Raw genomic sequence first — 15,579 nt, forward strand, 5'->3', positions numbered from 1 at the left:
CCAAGAAATACTTTTTTTTTTTTAATACAAAACAAGCAAAACATTTTCAATAAAACTGATACCTCTTTGGACTAACCAACAAGGAATATCCACAAGATGCAGCACAAAGCTTTTGGTTTGGTTTGGCAAAGGACACACACAGTCAGTCCCATGCTGGGGGAGATGTTTTGGGGGCATACACTGGTACAAAATAACACCATTTTCAGATGGAGCAGGAAAAAAATATGCATGAAAGGATAATAATTTTCCATTGTATATGGCCTTTCCCTCGTTCCTCTGAACCAGCTGTACGTCTGGATCCAGGAAAGACATGACAAATCTTCTCTGGCAAGACAACTTTCTCGCTTCTCCTGGAGTGATGTTATCTCTCTCCCAGTGCAGGACTGTGGCTAAGAATCCAAAGCTAGCCCTCTGTGCCACACATTAAGACTAGGAATAGTCACATATGCCAAAGGCAGCCCAATGCCTTATGTGACATGCGTCTTATTTTTTCCTCAAGGAAAGTATGTAAAATAGAAATAGCAGCAATATTTTTTGGAGCCCTAGAGAAGTGTTGCATGCAAAAGGACTGCCCAGGCACTATAATCAATTTATTCTAAGGGTAGACATCAAGACTGCACTACAAGTAGGATTATGTGAAGCTATTATTTAGTTAACTATATTATATCAATGAGATTAGTTTACAAAACTCATGAAACACTATCAGAGCTACAGATACAGTAATTACTACTTTCATACTGTAGATAACACTGCATGTAGAAATGTCTACACATGAAAACATTTTGCCTCATGTAGCTTTAGTACACATAAAATGTTTTGTTTCCCCTCACTACTGTTAGAGTAGGTTTGTCAAGAAGATTGGAAAGTCGTATGCTGCCATTGTAGAACAGCAGAGAAAGAAAAATGTTGGTGAATTAAATTAAAAGCAAAGGCAGAGATACAACAGCTCCTGGAAAGGATGAAAAGGTGCTGGGAAACCAACCAAATTTGAAGCTATCTTGAATAAAATACACTCATGCTGATGCCAGATACTTTTGTATAGGCATTTCTTCAAGCTGTCTTTAAGACACCATGTAAAAAGTAGATCCTAGCCCTAGAGAAAGGGCAAAATACAGAAGAAGCAGTAGGAGAAAATAAGGCATAAGTGAAATACTTGAGCAGAAAATTCCTCAAATACTAGCTGGACTACAGCTGAGAGTGACTGAGAGAATAAAATTCTGCAAAGATATGAGAAGAATAAAAAAGAAAGCCAAGTCCATACATGGCAGAAAGAAAGAAAAAAAATAAGGTCAAGTCCCCAAAATATAATCTATGATCTGCAGTAAAAAATTCCTGAAGCTTGAACTGAGCAAGAAGGAATGAACTAATGATATAAAATTCTGCAATACTTCATAGCCTTCACTGACCTCAATAGCCTGCAAAAACAGACTACAGAAGAATTTAAAAATGGAGCAAAGGGCTTCCATAACAGCTGTACAGAACTAGAAGTTTGTTAACAAACTAATGATACTTTGAACTGTTGTGCACTTCTTCAGATGTTTTTCTTGACAGCAGCAAGTATTAACTTACCTGGCGCATGTTTCTTTGTGGGAAATAAGAGACCTGATATGCTGTAAGACTTGACTCTTAATCAAAACAGGAATGAAATGAAGAAACTATTCACTATACAAAAGGAGGCTTCAAAAAACTCGTAAGAATGCATTATTTTTTTTTTTTTACTATTTTATTGTAAAACTAGAAGGTTCAAAAAGAAGTCTTCAGTGATGTTATAATTTGGACACAGGAAAACATGGAAAATACATAGACGATGCACTCACAATTATTCTGGGAAATATTATGCCCTCTAAAAAACAGAGTAACTTAAGTACTGTTTTAAGAACTTCATGAAATACCAAGACAATCTCTAAAGCAGGCAAAAGAAATATATGACAAAACAGAATCAAATCAAGAGAAAGCTATTTTCCTCTTGAAAAAAAAAAAAAAAAAAAAGCATGCACAATTACAGAAGTATCACAATAATGATTTTGAGATGAACAAAAACCTACTAGTGGTAGAAAGTGATACAAGTTGTTAGGAGATGACAAAGGAAAACATTTCTATTAGTCATAGCTACAGAGATGGATATGACTGAATGTAACGGTGCTGAGAAAAGGATGTGCATAAGCAGATATTTCTGTTGTGCCAGTAGTCAGACACACTCAGTAGCTCTGCTGTTATAACAGTGAAGTGCACCAGAGATTTTAAGCCTTTCTTTTCATTGGTAGAGTCATGGAGAAATTGAAGAGAATGAATAAGTTAGATACTCTAGTTCCTAGATTTGATCCATAGGATGTCAATAATGTAAGTAATAATCAGTTCAACCTCAAGATGCAACTGGGATAGAATTTCTGAAATATCTAGAAGAGAGAAACCTTGCAGCTTGCACTTCCTTTTTATTAGAATTATTTCCATTTGGGTCAGAGCAGAGAGGGTGGCAGTTGCTCCTAGACTACTATCGCTCCTCCTGTGTGCTTCTTTCCTTTACCACAGCAGAACTGCTGGCTCTGAGACACAACTAGGGAATGGGGCTTGGCCAGGAAAGAGCTAAGACAGAGAAGACCAAGTAACAGCCCTGTCATAAATCAATTCCAACTGAGTTTCAGTTATTCATTCTGTTAGTCATTGGGGTGTTCAAGCACTAAAACTTGCATGCTCACGAAGGGGGTTACAATGCACATCTCTCATTTTTTAAGTTTAGTGGACTCGCAGTAAGATCTTCCTTGTCACAGACAACCAGGTAACCTTCCAAAATGTATGATCCTGCTGCCTGAGAAAATAAATCTCAGTGTTGCTGGAGTAGATGCAGACACCTGCTAAACTTACACGCTAAACTTACAGACTATACCTCTCTTCCAGACTTATTTCCAAATATTTTGAAGGAGAGAAACAGTTTGCGTATTAGAGTAGAAGACAGAGTAGCATCATGAGTACCAAACATCTTTGGCAAAGTACTAGCTCTGCTACATGCCACAGAAAAGACAAATTAAAAGCTTTGAGTTTTTCTTCATTCTTAGCTGAAAAGATGCTTCAGATGCTTACAGAATTAGCTGATACCAGAATTGTTAGAGCAAATGTTTCTGAACTCCCCATGTTCTAATTTTCTTTCTTAGTTCTTGACAAGGTCAGGTCTACTGAATTTTACAGTACATATGATTTATAAAGAACTTTTTCCCTCAACTTCTAGGATCAGTTATGCCTCAGTATTGAAAATAATCTCAAAGAAAAAGAATTCGTTTCCTTTACATTATTAGTCTGTTCAGGCCTTAATTTCTCAGTAATAATAAATATTGCTTAAAGCAAGCTGGAGGATCTCTCTTATAAGAAAAGATATAGTACCTATGATAAATAGGTACTTTGACCATCTTTTTGACATATTCTCTACTAGATACTTGTGAATGGACCCTGATGAGAAAAAGTACTCACTCCAAAATGTTATATTCTACAGATCTTTCAGTATATTTTGATAGAAAATTAGATACACAGATGCACACAAAAATCACAAATGGTTACAAGCTTTCAAGGGGAAAAAAAGATAAAAATCAAACCTAAAGCCAACTTTCTAAGTCAAAGCAGACAATGCAGGACAAGGTATTTCTCTGCAAAATAATCACTATTAGAAAAAAATAAATAAATTCTGTCAGTCATTTGATATGTGTCACTGACTGACAATTTTTTTTTTGTTGTGTCACAAAACAGTTTGAGAGGTTTAAACCCTGGTAAATCAATGAACAGACTAAAATGAGTTTCTGGTATATGTTATCTACACCCCCTATTTCTGTGCCTATGCTATACCACAGATTATATTATTTTCTGAGAAAAATCATCATGGCCTCATAGGAACAAATTCAGTCCATGATGAAAGTTTAGAGTATAGCTTGTAGGTGGTTTCCAAAGTGGAGAAATGACAACACAAATATTCAGGTTATCTTGGCCATAGGGTTAGCAAAATATGTGGAGGTCCTCTTTAACCATGTTCTGAAAAAAGGAGATAAGTGGAATTTTAGCTTTTTTTTTTTCCTTTTTTCTTTTGGGGGGGGGGGGGGGAGGTGGGTTGGTTGATTACGTGTTGTTTGTTTTTAACTCACAAGATGAGCTGTAGTATGGGTTTACAGTGACTTAGATATGGTAATACATAGTTTAACATGCCAAAGTTGAAGCATTTCAGTCTTCAAAAAAATTAATATGTTCAATTTCCTATTGTTTTCCATTGTATAGTATTAAAATCCTAATAGCAACTAAGTTAAATCCTCATTTTGAAAATTCACAGAGATTTCATTAGAGTCACTTGCAAGGCTGACAAGAGGAAGGATTTTGAAAGGAAGACAAGTTATGTTGGTAGCCTTAGTCTGCAATTTTAGAAACCGTGGGTAAAAGTTGCACAAAGAGGGAAAAACTCTACTTCGAGCTCGTTTGTGCAGATGACACACAAATCTGACACACTCAAAGTTCTATTTATAAATCCTCCATCTAAGCTGAGGACTTGAGGACTTGAATATAGCAGCAGAGCAATCACTTTGCTGGGCTTTCCTTGCCAATAATTTTGACACAAATATGTCTACACAGAAGGTAAACCCTCTGCTTCCCATCTTTATAGAGAATAGTAGCATCTTCAAACTAATCCCACACTCTGATATGATATAATCTATCTCAGAATGAAAAACAATCTTATGAGCACTATTACTTTGTAAAGGTTCATTCACGACAATGCTGAAACTGTTCCTGAAGGTATACATACATATATGCATACATTTTCCCATTTTCTTTCAACTTTGAAAGTACCTAACATCAATAGGCCCTATGAGCCTATGAAGCCCTGAAAAATCGAGTTTCATAGCTGATCTTACTGCAAACAGGAGGTTCCAGAAAACTCCAGAGAAGCCTTCCAGCCTGAATTATTGTATGACTCTGTAATACTAAAATATATAAATTATTCTGAACTTAGAAGACTCAAAAATATAATCAAATATGAACATATCCATGGCCCAAGACAAAATTGTTCTCTCAACTATACAGCTGAGTACAATTATAAAGGAAAGTCTACTAACATAAGCCCATACTTATCAAACACACTTAGAGTTAAGAGCATTCCTGTTAAAAAGTAATCTAAGTTATATTTTTACCTACAAGAAAGCAAGAGGATTTGAAGAGACATTAGTCTGTTGTTATGTCATATTCCAGACAGAGTTCAAATGAATTTACTAGGAAAAAGTCACATAGTTTCAATGTCAGCAGTGCTATAACATCTATTAAAGGTGGCTGCTGTGGCAAACATCACTGTTATCCCCACCAGCCTCTTATTCTAATATGGAGAAATTAATCCAGAAAGTATTGCACTATTTACCTGTGTAGTTACAGAAAAGAACAACTTCTTCCATCTGATACCAAGAAGTACATGAAGAGGATACAGCCTTCTTAGACTACCACATTGCTTATAGGGATCAAGGTATACTTGTAAGACTGATAGAACTAGAAGCAGCAATGAATGAATACCTGTGCTCAACTTTCACCAAAGCAGTAAGGTGAAAAACTAGCTTTTTAGAAGAAGAAACAATGACAGCAACCTATCTCAACAGCTCAGTACCAAAGCTTTTTAGTAAGAAAACCACATACTTTTAATTGAAGATTCACTGAAGAATTCTAATCTGTTCTCATAAGAAATGTTTACTGTGGCCATAAAAACAAAAACAAACATATCAAAAAGAATTTTTAACTAAATAGGAAGTGAAACTTGGTGGAAAGTTTTCATTTCATACAAACTTTCAGACTTGTTCCCGTACAGAAGAAAATTATTATCATATCTGGAGGAAAGAAAATTTGAAAACACATGAAATGGAAATGTGTTGTTCTCAAATTGTCAGAGACATTAACTACTCAGTAAATTGTATATAATCCATTAAAAAAAAAAAAAAAAAAAAAAGAAATAAAACAAGAAGACCTCTAATATGTCAACATCATTAAAACAATGTGAGAAAGATAAAAATAATTAAGATACTTCCTACCTGAAGAACTCATCAAAATTAACATATTGATTCTGTTTTGATTAAATCTCCAGCAGGATTTTTTTTTCAGCCAAAACTACTGAGCAGAGCTGAGCAAACTCTTACAAAGGCAGGACAAACATTCCAAAATTCCTACCAGGATGGAAGATTTAACAGAAGACTGTTTGAATCTTGATTACCTTTCATATCCTTAATTTTACCTCTTTTGAAGAGGTAAAATCAGATTTTTGTGACTCTTCGTATGCAGTTTGGTAGGAATAGAGGGGAAGGAAGAAAAAGAGGTATCAGTTTTTTCAACCTGTGGGCCATAACCCTTAGTGAAGAAGTTAGTAGCAACAGAGTGAGGGAAAAAGGGGGAATGAGGACGATTTTGTAGAAAAGTGGATATTATCAATGTGATCTCTGCTTGGGATGAATTGGATCTACCACTCTAGGCCCATAGCCTTACAATTAGATACAGTCTCCTTGGTTCACTGAGCTTGGTTAATTTCATATTGCTGCCTGAGGTAACAGCTTCCTCACAATATGAATCAAGTGTCTCAGAAACTGCATGAAATACTATGAGTTTGTCCTCAGCAGTTTCACCTTCAGAAATTTCACAGAGGAAACAGCTGAAAAACACCTTTTCCTTTCTTCTTAGCTTTTTACTTGCAAGAAGCATAGATGTATCCCTCTCAGACTTCTATATGTCTCCTTACATTTCATACACATGGCATAGGCAACCTGAATTAGGTTGTCAGAGAGCTGTCATTTAACAGGCACCAACATCTGCTCATTACCTCTCCTATCAGTTCATCAGCAACTTTCATCAGGTCCCAGTGAGCCAGATTTAACTTTGAAATTAGTCCTGTTTGAAGTAGGAGTGTTGGTCTAGAGACCTCCAATTCCTTTTCATCTAAATGATTCTACAGTTCAATGAAGAAAAGTTCTCCACAGAGTCTTAGGACCAATAATATTCTATTATTCTCTTCAGAGGATGTCTGAAGAAGATTGTGAACAAAATAAATATATCAATATATATTGATATAGAAAAATATAAATACATAAAAATCAGAATTTGTGGGGTTAATAATTATGTGTATTTCATGCAAGTAAATGGTTAAACAGGTTCCCAAGTAACATTTTCTTGTACATGAAAATGCAATTAAATGATCTCTATTATAAATGTATCTTTCTAACATCTTGTAACAGAATGGCTAACACTACACAGACATTGATTGAAATAAAAGGTTTTCTAAAGATTTGTAAATATTTGTAACAAAAAGTTATTCTTAAAATGAATCTTAAGATAGCTACTAAAATGACCTCAGTCACAAATGCAAAAAAAAAAAATAATCTGCACTTACAGTTCTATTGCCTTGTTCCACATGATGACATATCCAGAGAGAATGAAGGACTCAATATTAACAATGTGTGTATTTCCCCTCTCTGTTCCAACATAAAGCCATTTACTCTGGAAAGGTAGATGGCAGTAAGTAATCCTGTAAAGGAAAAACAAAAAAACCTGACTAAACAACATATCAAATATATATGTTTTAACATTTTCACAGATGAAATAAGTGTTCTTTCCATTTTACAACTTCAGAAAAGCCTCACAGCAGGCACAGCATTCTGAAGAATGTGCAGCTGTTGGAGGTCATCTGCAGAAAAAACATAGAAGAGAACCTTTCTGTCTAAATGAAGGCCAGGGAAAAAGAGACGTATCACTTAAGCTCTGACCTACATCACATTACCTCCATGAATACATAAATTGCACTATGATAGCATCCAAGACTCTTGAGCTAGGCTTTCCGATTTTCTTTTTTACTGTAAGCAATTTTTCCAGTTCAAACAGTAGTTAATGGACATCAGCAGGACTAGTGTTTTGTACAACGTAAGTGTAACACCATCATAAACACATGAAAACATTCACTTTCTTGGCTGTTTGGGAAAGTGGCGCATTAGATTAATAGCATTACCAAGTGTAGATAAGGATTATATCATAAACATGTTGAAGCCTACATTTATATCATTATTACAGGGTGATCAACCTGTGCTTGGAAATATTATCTTGGAAAATATTATGACAGTTTCTCAATATAACATGTATACAAATCCTCACAGATATGACAAATGAACAGATTCACATTCCTTTGATATTATAGTTATTATACACATATTGTATACATGAAGCAAAACTATCTACATGAGACATAAGACTACCTACTGCTTAAAGCTAATCAAATATGTCATACTTACATAGGCTGAAATGTCATCTGTTCTTATGGTATAGCCTAAGGAAATTTGAGAAAATGCAGATATTTTGCCTGCTAGGCCATACATTACTGTACTTAGCATTCAATTCCACAAGCAGGCTATTCCTAGCTTTTATATACAAGCTTGATGTAAGGGCTATGCAATAAATTCTATCCTTAATGCTTCTTCCCCCCACAAACATGTAAACAGCATTTAGGAACATAAATATTTCAATTTTAATTCTTACGGTACAGCAATGTCTCAATTCATTACAGAAGAGTGAGAGGGTTACTGGCTATCATTCAGTAATCTGACCTTCTCCAAAATGTAATGTCCTCCAAAGAGAGCATTTATCATAGAATCAGAGAATGCCTTGAGTTGGAAAGGACCTTAAAGACAATTTAGTTCCAACACTTCTGCCACAGACAGGGATGCCACCCACTAGACCAGGTGGCCCAGGGCCTTGTCCAACCTGGTCTTGAACACCTCCAGGGATGGGGAATCCACAACCTCTCTGAGCAACCTGTTCCAGTGCCTCACCACCCATTTACCAACCTTTGAATTAAAGAAATTGTTAAATATTAATCTAAATTTCACATAATTTCCTGTAATTGTTCCTGTAAAGTATTCTCAACAAACAAAAATATTCCAACCAGACTCTGCACAGTACCTGAAAAGTTTTAATCTAATTCTAGATTCTGTCTAATCATGTGTCAGAATATCTTAAATTGAATGCATTTCAAGTGAGCAAAGAATATTTTTGCTTTATGCATCACACTGAATTGAACAAACTAGAGATATGCAGTCTTCACATCCTAATTTATGGAGAAAATTGTCATTAAATCATGAAACCTGCACAAGGCTTACCTTTCAAAGAAATCTTGTTTTCTTGATTCAAGTGAGACTTAAGCACAATATAGACTTTGGTCTATGCACCTGTACAGGACTCATTTTCTCATTAGCTACCTAATTTTGGCAATAATTCCACCACCTTTTGTGGGAAGCAAACCAAGTGTTTCCAAGAGAATTGATTTGAGGATGGAAATCACTGTTTAGTGTGCATAAATGAAAATGCCTTCAAGTAGCAACTTACATTACAGGTGCAGTTAGATCGACAAATGTTTGACAGAAAAAAAATGCAGGAGGTTTATGCCACTTGCATATTCCTTGCTGGAATTTTATCTGTTAGCTTTATTATTCTGTTTGTAACAGATGTGAAGAACACTTTGCCCTTTTCACTCTGTAGTTTTACAGACACAAAGCTGGTTTTCATAACCTCCCTGATTCTTCTCTTTAAACAACTTCATTACTCCTGCTTTCTCTTTAGAGGCACCATATGCTGGACTTTTGGTAAGACTCACATTTAGTCCAAACATTTATTTCTTGTGTTTCTATACTAGCTCTACTTCTCTTTCTTGCACTCCAAAACGTAAGCATGCTTATGTTCCACCCATGTGAAAACCTCTCTAGTCCCTGGTTGATAAATCCTCTTAACCAGTTCATATTAATGATGTTCATTTACTACAAGCACTTACTTGTAGTAAACTGTTAAATTACAGGAAGATAAAGAATAAATAAATAAATAAAAAGATTTGTGACTTTGAAAGGGTTGAAAATGCAACTGTCTAGGGGCTAACAAATGACTAGTGAGTCACACAGTGAACCCTGGCTGACTTGAATACTGCTTTTACAAATTTTTGCGGTTGTGTCATCAGTCCAATCAGATTCAAGTCTATCTAGGAACATAAGGAATTTCAGTACTCTCATAAATCTATTCACAAGAAAGTATGGTGTACTGCAGAACACTCGATCTCTAAAGCACAAGACTGAATCCAATAACCTGATTATGAAAAGTCTCAAAATCACCTCCGACAATGTAAGACTACTTTGGTCTGCTTGTTCTCATTTTTGGAATTTGCTTCTAGGTTATAATCTCCAGCATGTACTGCCACAACAATTAGCAGATCAAATGCGTGTCTGATTTCCCAGCTATTACATTTCCTCCATTTGCCCACTTTGGGTTTAAGATTTCAAGGACATAGGGTTTCAAGAGCAAGGTCTTACTGTAAAAGCGGGATCAGACTAAAGCCCTAATCACTGGCCATCAATTACAATACTTACTTTCCTGCTTGCCCATCTGAAATCCCAGACAGCAGTGGCTACTAAGGCAGGATATGTCGTATGAAGAACCAGAAGAGAAACAGTTGTTGCTAAAGAATGAGGACAATGACCACAAATTTTAACGCAGTCTTAAACCCAGCTATTTCCTCTTAAATAATTTCATTTTATTCTGATATATTTATGGGACAGTCAGATAAGAAAATATTCTGCATATTCTTTCTTTCACAATGAACACTACCCTATGAGTCTTCCCTGTTTACTCAAATTGTTACTACACATTACCAAATACTACCTTTCACAATATGTGAGCTTGTAAGAAAATGCTATTCCCTTAAAGAGAATCTAGTTATCTCAAAAAGAAAAATACAGAACTATAAAAACTAAAAGCCGGTGCTCAGAACAGAAAAATACATTGAATGTAACAAACATTTTAAAAATTAAATGCATATTAGAACATGGGGATTATGGGATTATTAGACACTGTAATATGATATTTTGTCAGGCTTCACCAAACAAAGCCATATGATTTTCATATCAGATAACTATACACTGCTCTGGAGTAGTTTCCTTTTACATTATGTAAATTAAATGCAAAGTGTTTTATGCATTACTGACTTTTTACTTTCACAGAAAACATTTACAGAAAATGTTAACTTGACTTTTTTGAAGCAAGAATCAGATTTTTAATGAACGTCTTACATTTCAGTAAGTACTGAAATTATATACTTTCTTCAAAAGAATACAGTGATGTCTTATACTGTAGTTTTCATTGTGGATGGAAGGTGTCCCTAAATTATTATTTAGGGGTATTAGTATGTCTATATATCCCACAAGCAAATTAAAATGTCTTCTGATGTCCCTAAAAAAAAAAAAAAAAACACAACCAAACAAAACCAAACAAAACTTTTCAGCCAAACCACCAAACCTAGTCAACTCACCAGAAAGAAGGAAAGTCTATTTTTCTTAAAAAGGCAGATGTATACAATGTACTTTACGTAAGTACGAAGTGCTCCTGCCAAAATTTAATCAGATTATCTATCTGATCGAGAGAATAGGGAACACAATTAAATGTAGACCTGAGAATCTTTTCAACATTGATCACTCACAGAAAGTGAGCCAGAACTGTGGATATTACATATTCTTAGCAGCAAGTCAGCAGCGAACAACAATCTGAATCTCATTGATCATGATAAGTAGTAGTAAAAAACATGTACAGACACCTTGAAAGGTGTTCCCATGCTGCTAAAACGGTCTGGAACACTGCATCAGTTTTTGAGTGTATTCAAAACATAAAGTAGGATATAAAATGTAATAATAATTAAAAAATCAACAGTTGACAAATGAATCACTTGAGTCAGAATACATTAAGCAAAAAAATCTTTAAATGTAAGTCCTAAGAATATTTCTAAAATTACATAAGCAATATTAGAGAAATAATGGTGTAGCATTAAGAGGCATTGTCAAAAAATTAAACCCGATTTTAAAAGCAATGTACTCTGCCTAGCAAATCCTGAAAAGGTGTATTTTTCAGAAAATCACAGCACTCTACAGTCTAACAACTCTGAGGAAAAAAACTTGCATGTCATTAGAATAATAAAATGCTAAAATAATCTAGACATCTACATTCTCTGAAATACTAGCAAAAACATTTAGATGGCTTTAAATCATCTTTATTATAATAATGATATTATTCTAAGAAAAATAAAAGATAATTTCCAGAACATTTCCTTCTGTCTCTGTTGTGTTATTTTTGTTTTTCTGTTTTTAATATGAAAAACTTTCCTGGAATATATTTCCTGAACAAGGGGCTCGGAAGGAGGGAGAAGAAATTGTATTTTTGTCAAAATGATGAACAGTTTTTCCAATTGAATTATTTAATTGCTCATTCCTTGACATGAAAATTGCAACTAAATTTATACTATGCCTTTTCCACTTATACAGATAATCTTAAATGTGGAAAAGAATATGTGCAGCCCTTATGCGTAACACTGACTAGCAGAAGGAGGGTTCGCTTTCTGTACATTCCTACTGAACCCAAAAATCAGCATGAATTCCCTCTCAGAAATCTAACAAAATAAACTCCACTGTCTGGGCTCTCTGAATAGATGGAAATCTCATGAATTTACAGACAAGGGACTCAATTAGGGCTTAGGGAGAGGGAGAAGAGGAAAACAAAACCTGAAGGAGCATTAATCTGAGAACATGAGTGGCTGACAGGATGGTAGCCCACTAGCTGCAAGGCAAGCCAGCTGTGGTCCTGGTGAGCCTTCCCTCAGCAACTTCTAAGCCAATCTCTTACACTCAGTTTGCAGTTTGCTGTCCTAGCATGGATGAGTTCAGCTGCTGCTGAGAAAGTTGATCTCATTCCTAAAAGGGTCAAGCATACCTCAGAAGACCAGCTTTTTTCTAGAGTGATTAAATCTCCTGTTCTGGCTCAAGGAATCCTTTCCAGCATCCTCTGATGCTTTCAGTACTCTCCACTAATTTAGAGTTACTTACCTCAGGCAGTCAACACCATGCGTTGTTCGCTTGCCATTGCCACACGATAGACTGGCCATTTCTCTATTGTAATAGCCACTTACTGGCTGTTGTTCTGTCACGTCCTCTTTCAAAACAACTCTTTTTAGAGAAAAATCTGTTGCCAGTGCAGCCCTCAAGTGCAAGGTGCTGCATCTGGACTGAGACAATCCCAAGCACAAATATGTTGGTGGATGAGAAGCTCAACATGAGCCAGCAATGTGCATGTGCAGTCCAGAGAGCCAACCGTATCCTGGGCTGCCTCAAAAGCAGCATGGCCAGCAGGGTGAGGGAAGTGATTTTCTCCCTCTACTCCACTCTTCTGAGACCCCACCTGGAGTGCTGCATTCAGCTCTGTGGCCACCAGCACAAGAAGGACATCGACACATTAGAACGAGTCCAGAGGAGGGTCACAAAGATGATCAGAGGGATTGAGCACATCTCCTGTGCAGACAGGCTGAGTGAGCTGGGGATGTTCAGCCTGGACAAGAGAAGGCTTTGGGGAGACCTTATAGGGGCCTTCCAGCACCTAAAGGTGGCCTACAGAAAAGCTGGGAAGGGACTCTTTGTCAGGGAGTGTAGTGATAGGACAAGGGGTAATGACTTTAAGCTAAAAGAGGGAAGATTTAGATTAGATTTTAGGAACAAATTCTTTCCTATGTGGATGGTGAGGAACAGGTGGCCCAGAGAAGCTGTGGATGCCCCATCCCTGGAATTGTTTAAGGCTAGGCTGAATGGGGCTTTGGACAATCTGATCTAGTGGAAGGTGTCCATGTCCAAGGCAGGGGGGTTGGAACTGGATGATCTTTAAGGTCTCTATCAACCCAAACCATTCTGTGATTCTCAATGACCATTCGCAGCAGAAAAAAATATAACAACAACAAACACTAGAAAAGCCCTTCCCTTCCTTTTTGACTTGTACAGAATTTCTTCACCCCAACAAGGGAATCCACAGCTACTGAGGATGCCTTATGACTTTGATGCAATCTCCTTCTCCCTACACCAGGGAGCACAAATTATGCCCACTCACCTCTTTTTTTTTTTTTTTTTCCTCTCCTCCCTCAAACTTTTGGTTCTTTTGAATGAAAGTATACAAAATATTGTTGTTGTTTTACATTGCTTCTCAGTTGAACTCCAACACAACCACTCTCTCACTCCCTCTCCTCAAAGGAAAAGGGGGAGAAAATTCAAAGGAAAAGGCTAAAGGGTTGAGATTAGGACAGGGAGATCACTCATTAATTATCGCCATTGGCTAAAACAGACTCAGCGTCAGGAGATTTATATAATTTATTACCTATTTCTAGCAGACTAGCACAGTAAGAAACTAAAAGCAAACTAAAAATACCTTCAACCCTCATCCACCTTCTTCTACCTCCTATCCCCAAGTGGTGCAGGAGAGCAGGGAATAAGGCCTGTGGTCAGTCCCTAATGCTTCGTCTCTGCTGCTTCTTCACAGTCTCCCTCTGCCCCTGCTCCACATGGGGTCCCTCCCATGGGATGCTGTCCTTCCCGAACTGATTCTGCAGGGGCTGTCCACAGGCAGCAGCTCTTCAAGAACTGCTCCCCCATGGCACGGGGTCCATCCCCCAGGAGCAAACTGCTCCAGCACGGGTCCCCCACGGGCAGCAGCTCCCCCCAGGCCCCCTGCTCCTGTGTGCCCTCCTCTCCACAGGCTACAGGTCCAGCCCAGGGTCTGCTTCTGCAGGGACACCCCAGTAGACCACAGCCTCCTTCACTGAACTTGGCATCTGTGGGGCTGGTTCTCCTTTCTCCCAGATGCTGCTGTGCAGCAGTTCTTTGTTTTGGTTTGGTTTTTCTTTTCCCCTTTCTTAAATCTGCTCTCACAGAGGCCCAACCAACATTGCTCACTGTCTTGGCTCTGGCCAGAGGCAGGTCCCTTTTGGAGCTGTCGGGAACTGGCCCCTATCTAAAATGGGGCAGCTTCTGGGCTCTGCTCACAGAGGTCACCCCTGCAGTCCCCCTGCTATGAAGCCATTGCCACGTTAACCCAAGACAAACGTCCTCACTGACATACAAAGACAACCACGGTCATTTAGTTCCCCTCATTCTCCAGTAGTTGAAAGCAGACTGGTGTTTTAGGGAGCTTCTGGCTAGCCAGTATTCTCAGGAAGTATAATGTTACTTTTCCATCAGTTCACACAGGGATGTATAGCTGAGATTAAGTCATGACATGCACACAAGCACATTTAGACAGACAAGTACTGAAGCAATCTAATTTGTAACCAACCTGAAATTCCTAAACAGAAGCCCAGGCTAAAGCTATAGACACTGAAGAAAAGTTGCTGTCTCCAGCAGATCATCTGAAGGATCTAATTAATAGCTATTTTGACCCTGGAGATACCTACTGTTCTCCCTGAACTATAAAGAAAGGTAGACCTCATCAGCTTGCTCTTTTAAGACTATATTGTTTACACAACTATTAAAGATTATGACAGGCCTGGCTGGGTGAAGACTATTTTATGACGAGTGTAATAATTAGTAGTTCTATTTTACCATCAAATTAATCATGAGCTGAATGTGACTTCTGAATTTGCTTACTACTTGTATCTCCCTAATGAATCATCTGCAGCAATAAATTGTAGCTTATCAATGAAAGTCACAAACTTTACAATTAACACTATGAATATCATTCAGCTGGTGTGACTTA

The 15,579-nt window shown here is 37.1% G+C and overlaps 1 protein-coding gene across 10 annotated transcripts in view; it reads right to left on the bottom strand.

The window, feature by feature from the left end:
- The window catches only part of STXBP5L (syntaxin binding protein 5 like), a 202,619-nt gene that overhangs the window by 97,275 nt on the left and 89,765 nt on the right, over positions 1–15,579 (bottom strand). For all 10 annotated transcript variants that reach the window (XM_035314746.1, XM_035314751.1, XM_035314754.1 and 7 more), the window contains one exon: positions 7,385–7,519. In XM_035314746.1, the coding sequence (XP_035170637.1) occupies positions 7,385–7,519 (135 nt within the window). The remainder of the gene's footprint in view (positions 1–7,384; positions 7,520–15,579) is intronic.

This window comes from Oxyura jamaicensis, chromosome 1, assembly GCF_011077185.1.
Source record: "Oxyura jamaicensis isolate SHBP4307 breed ruddy duck chromosome 1, BPBGC_Ojam_1.0, whole genome shotgun sequence".
Taxonomy (NCBI): Eukaryota; Metazoa; Chordata; class Aves; order Anseriformes; family Anatidae; genus Oxyura; species Oxyura jamaicensis.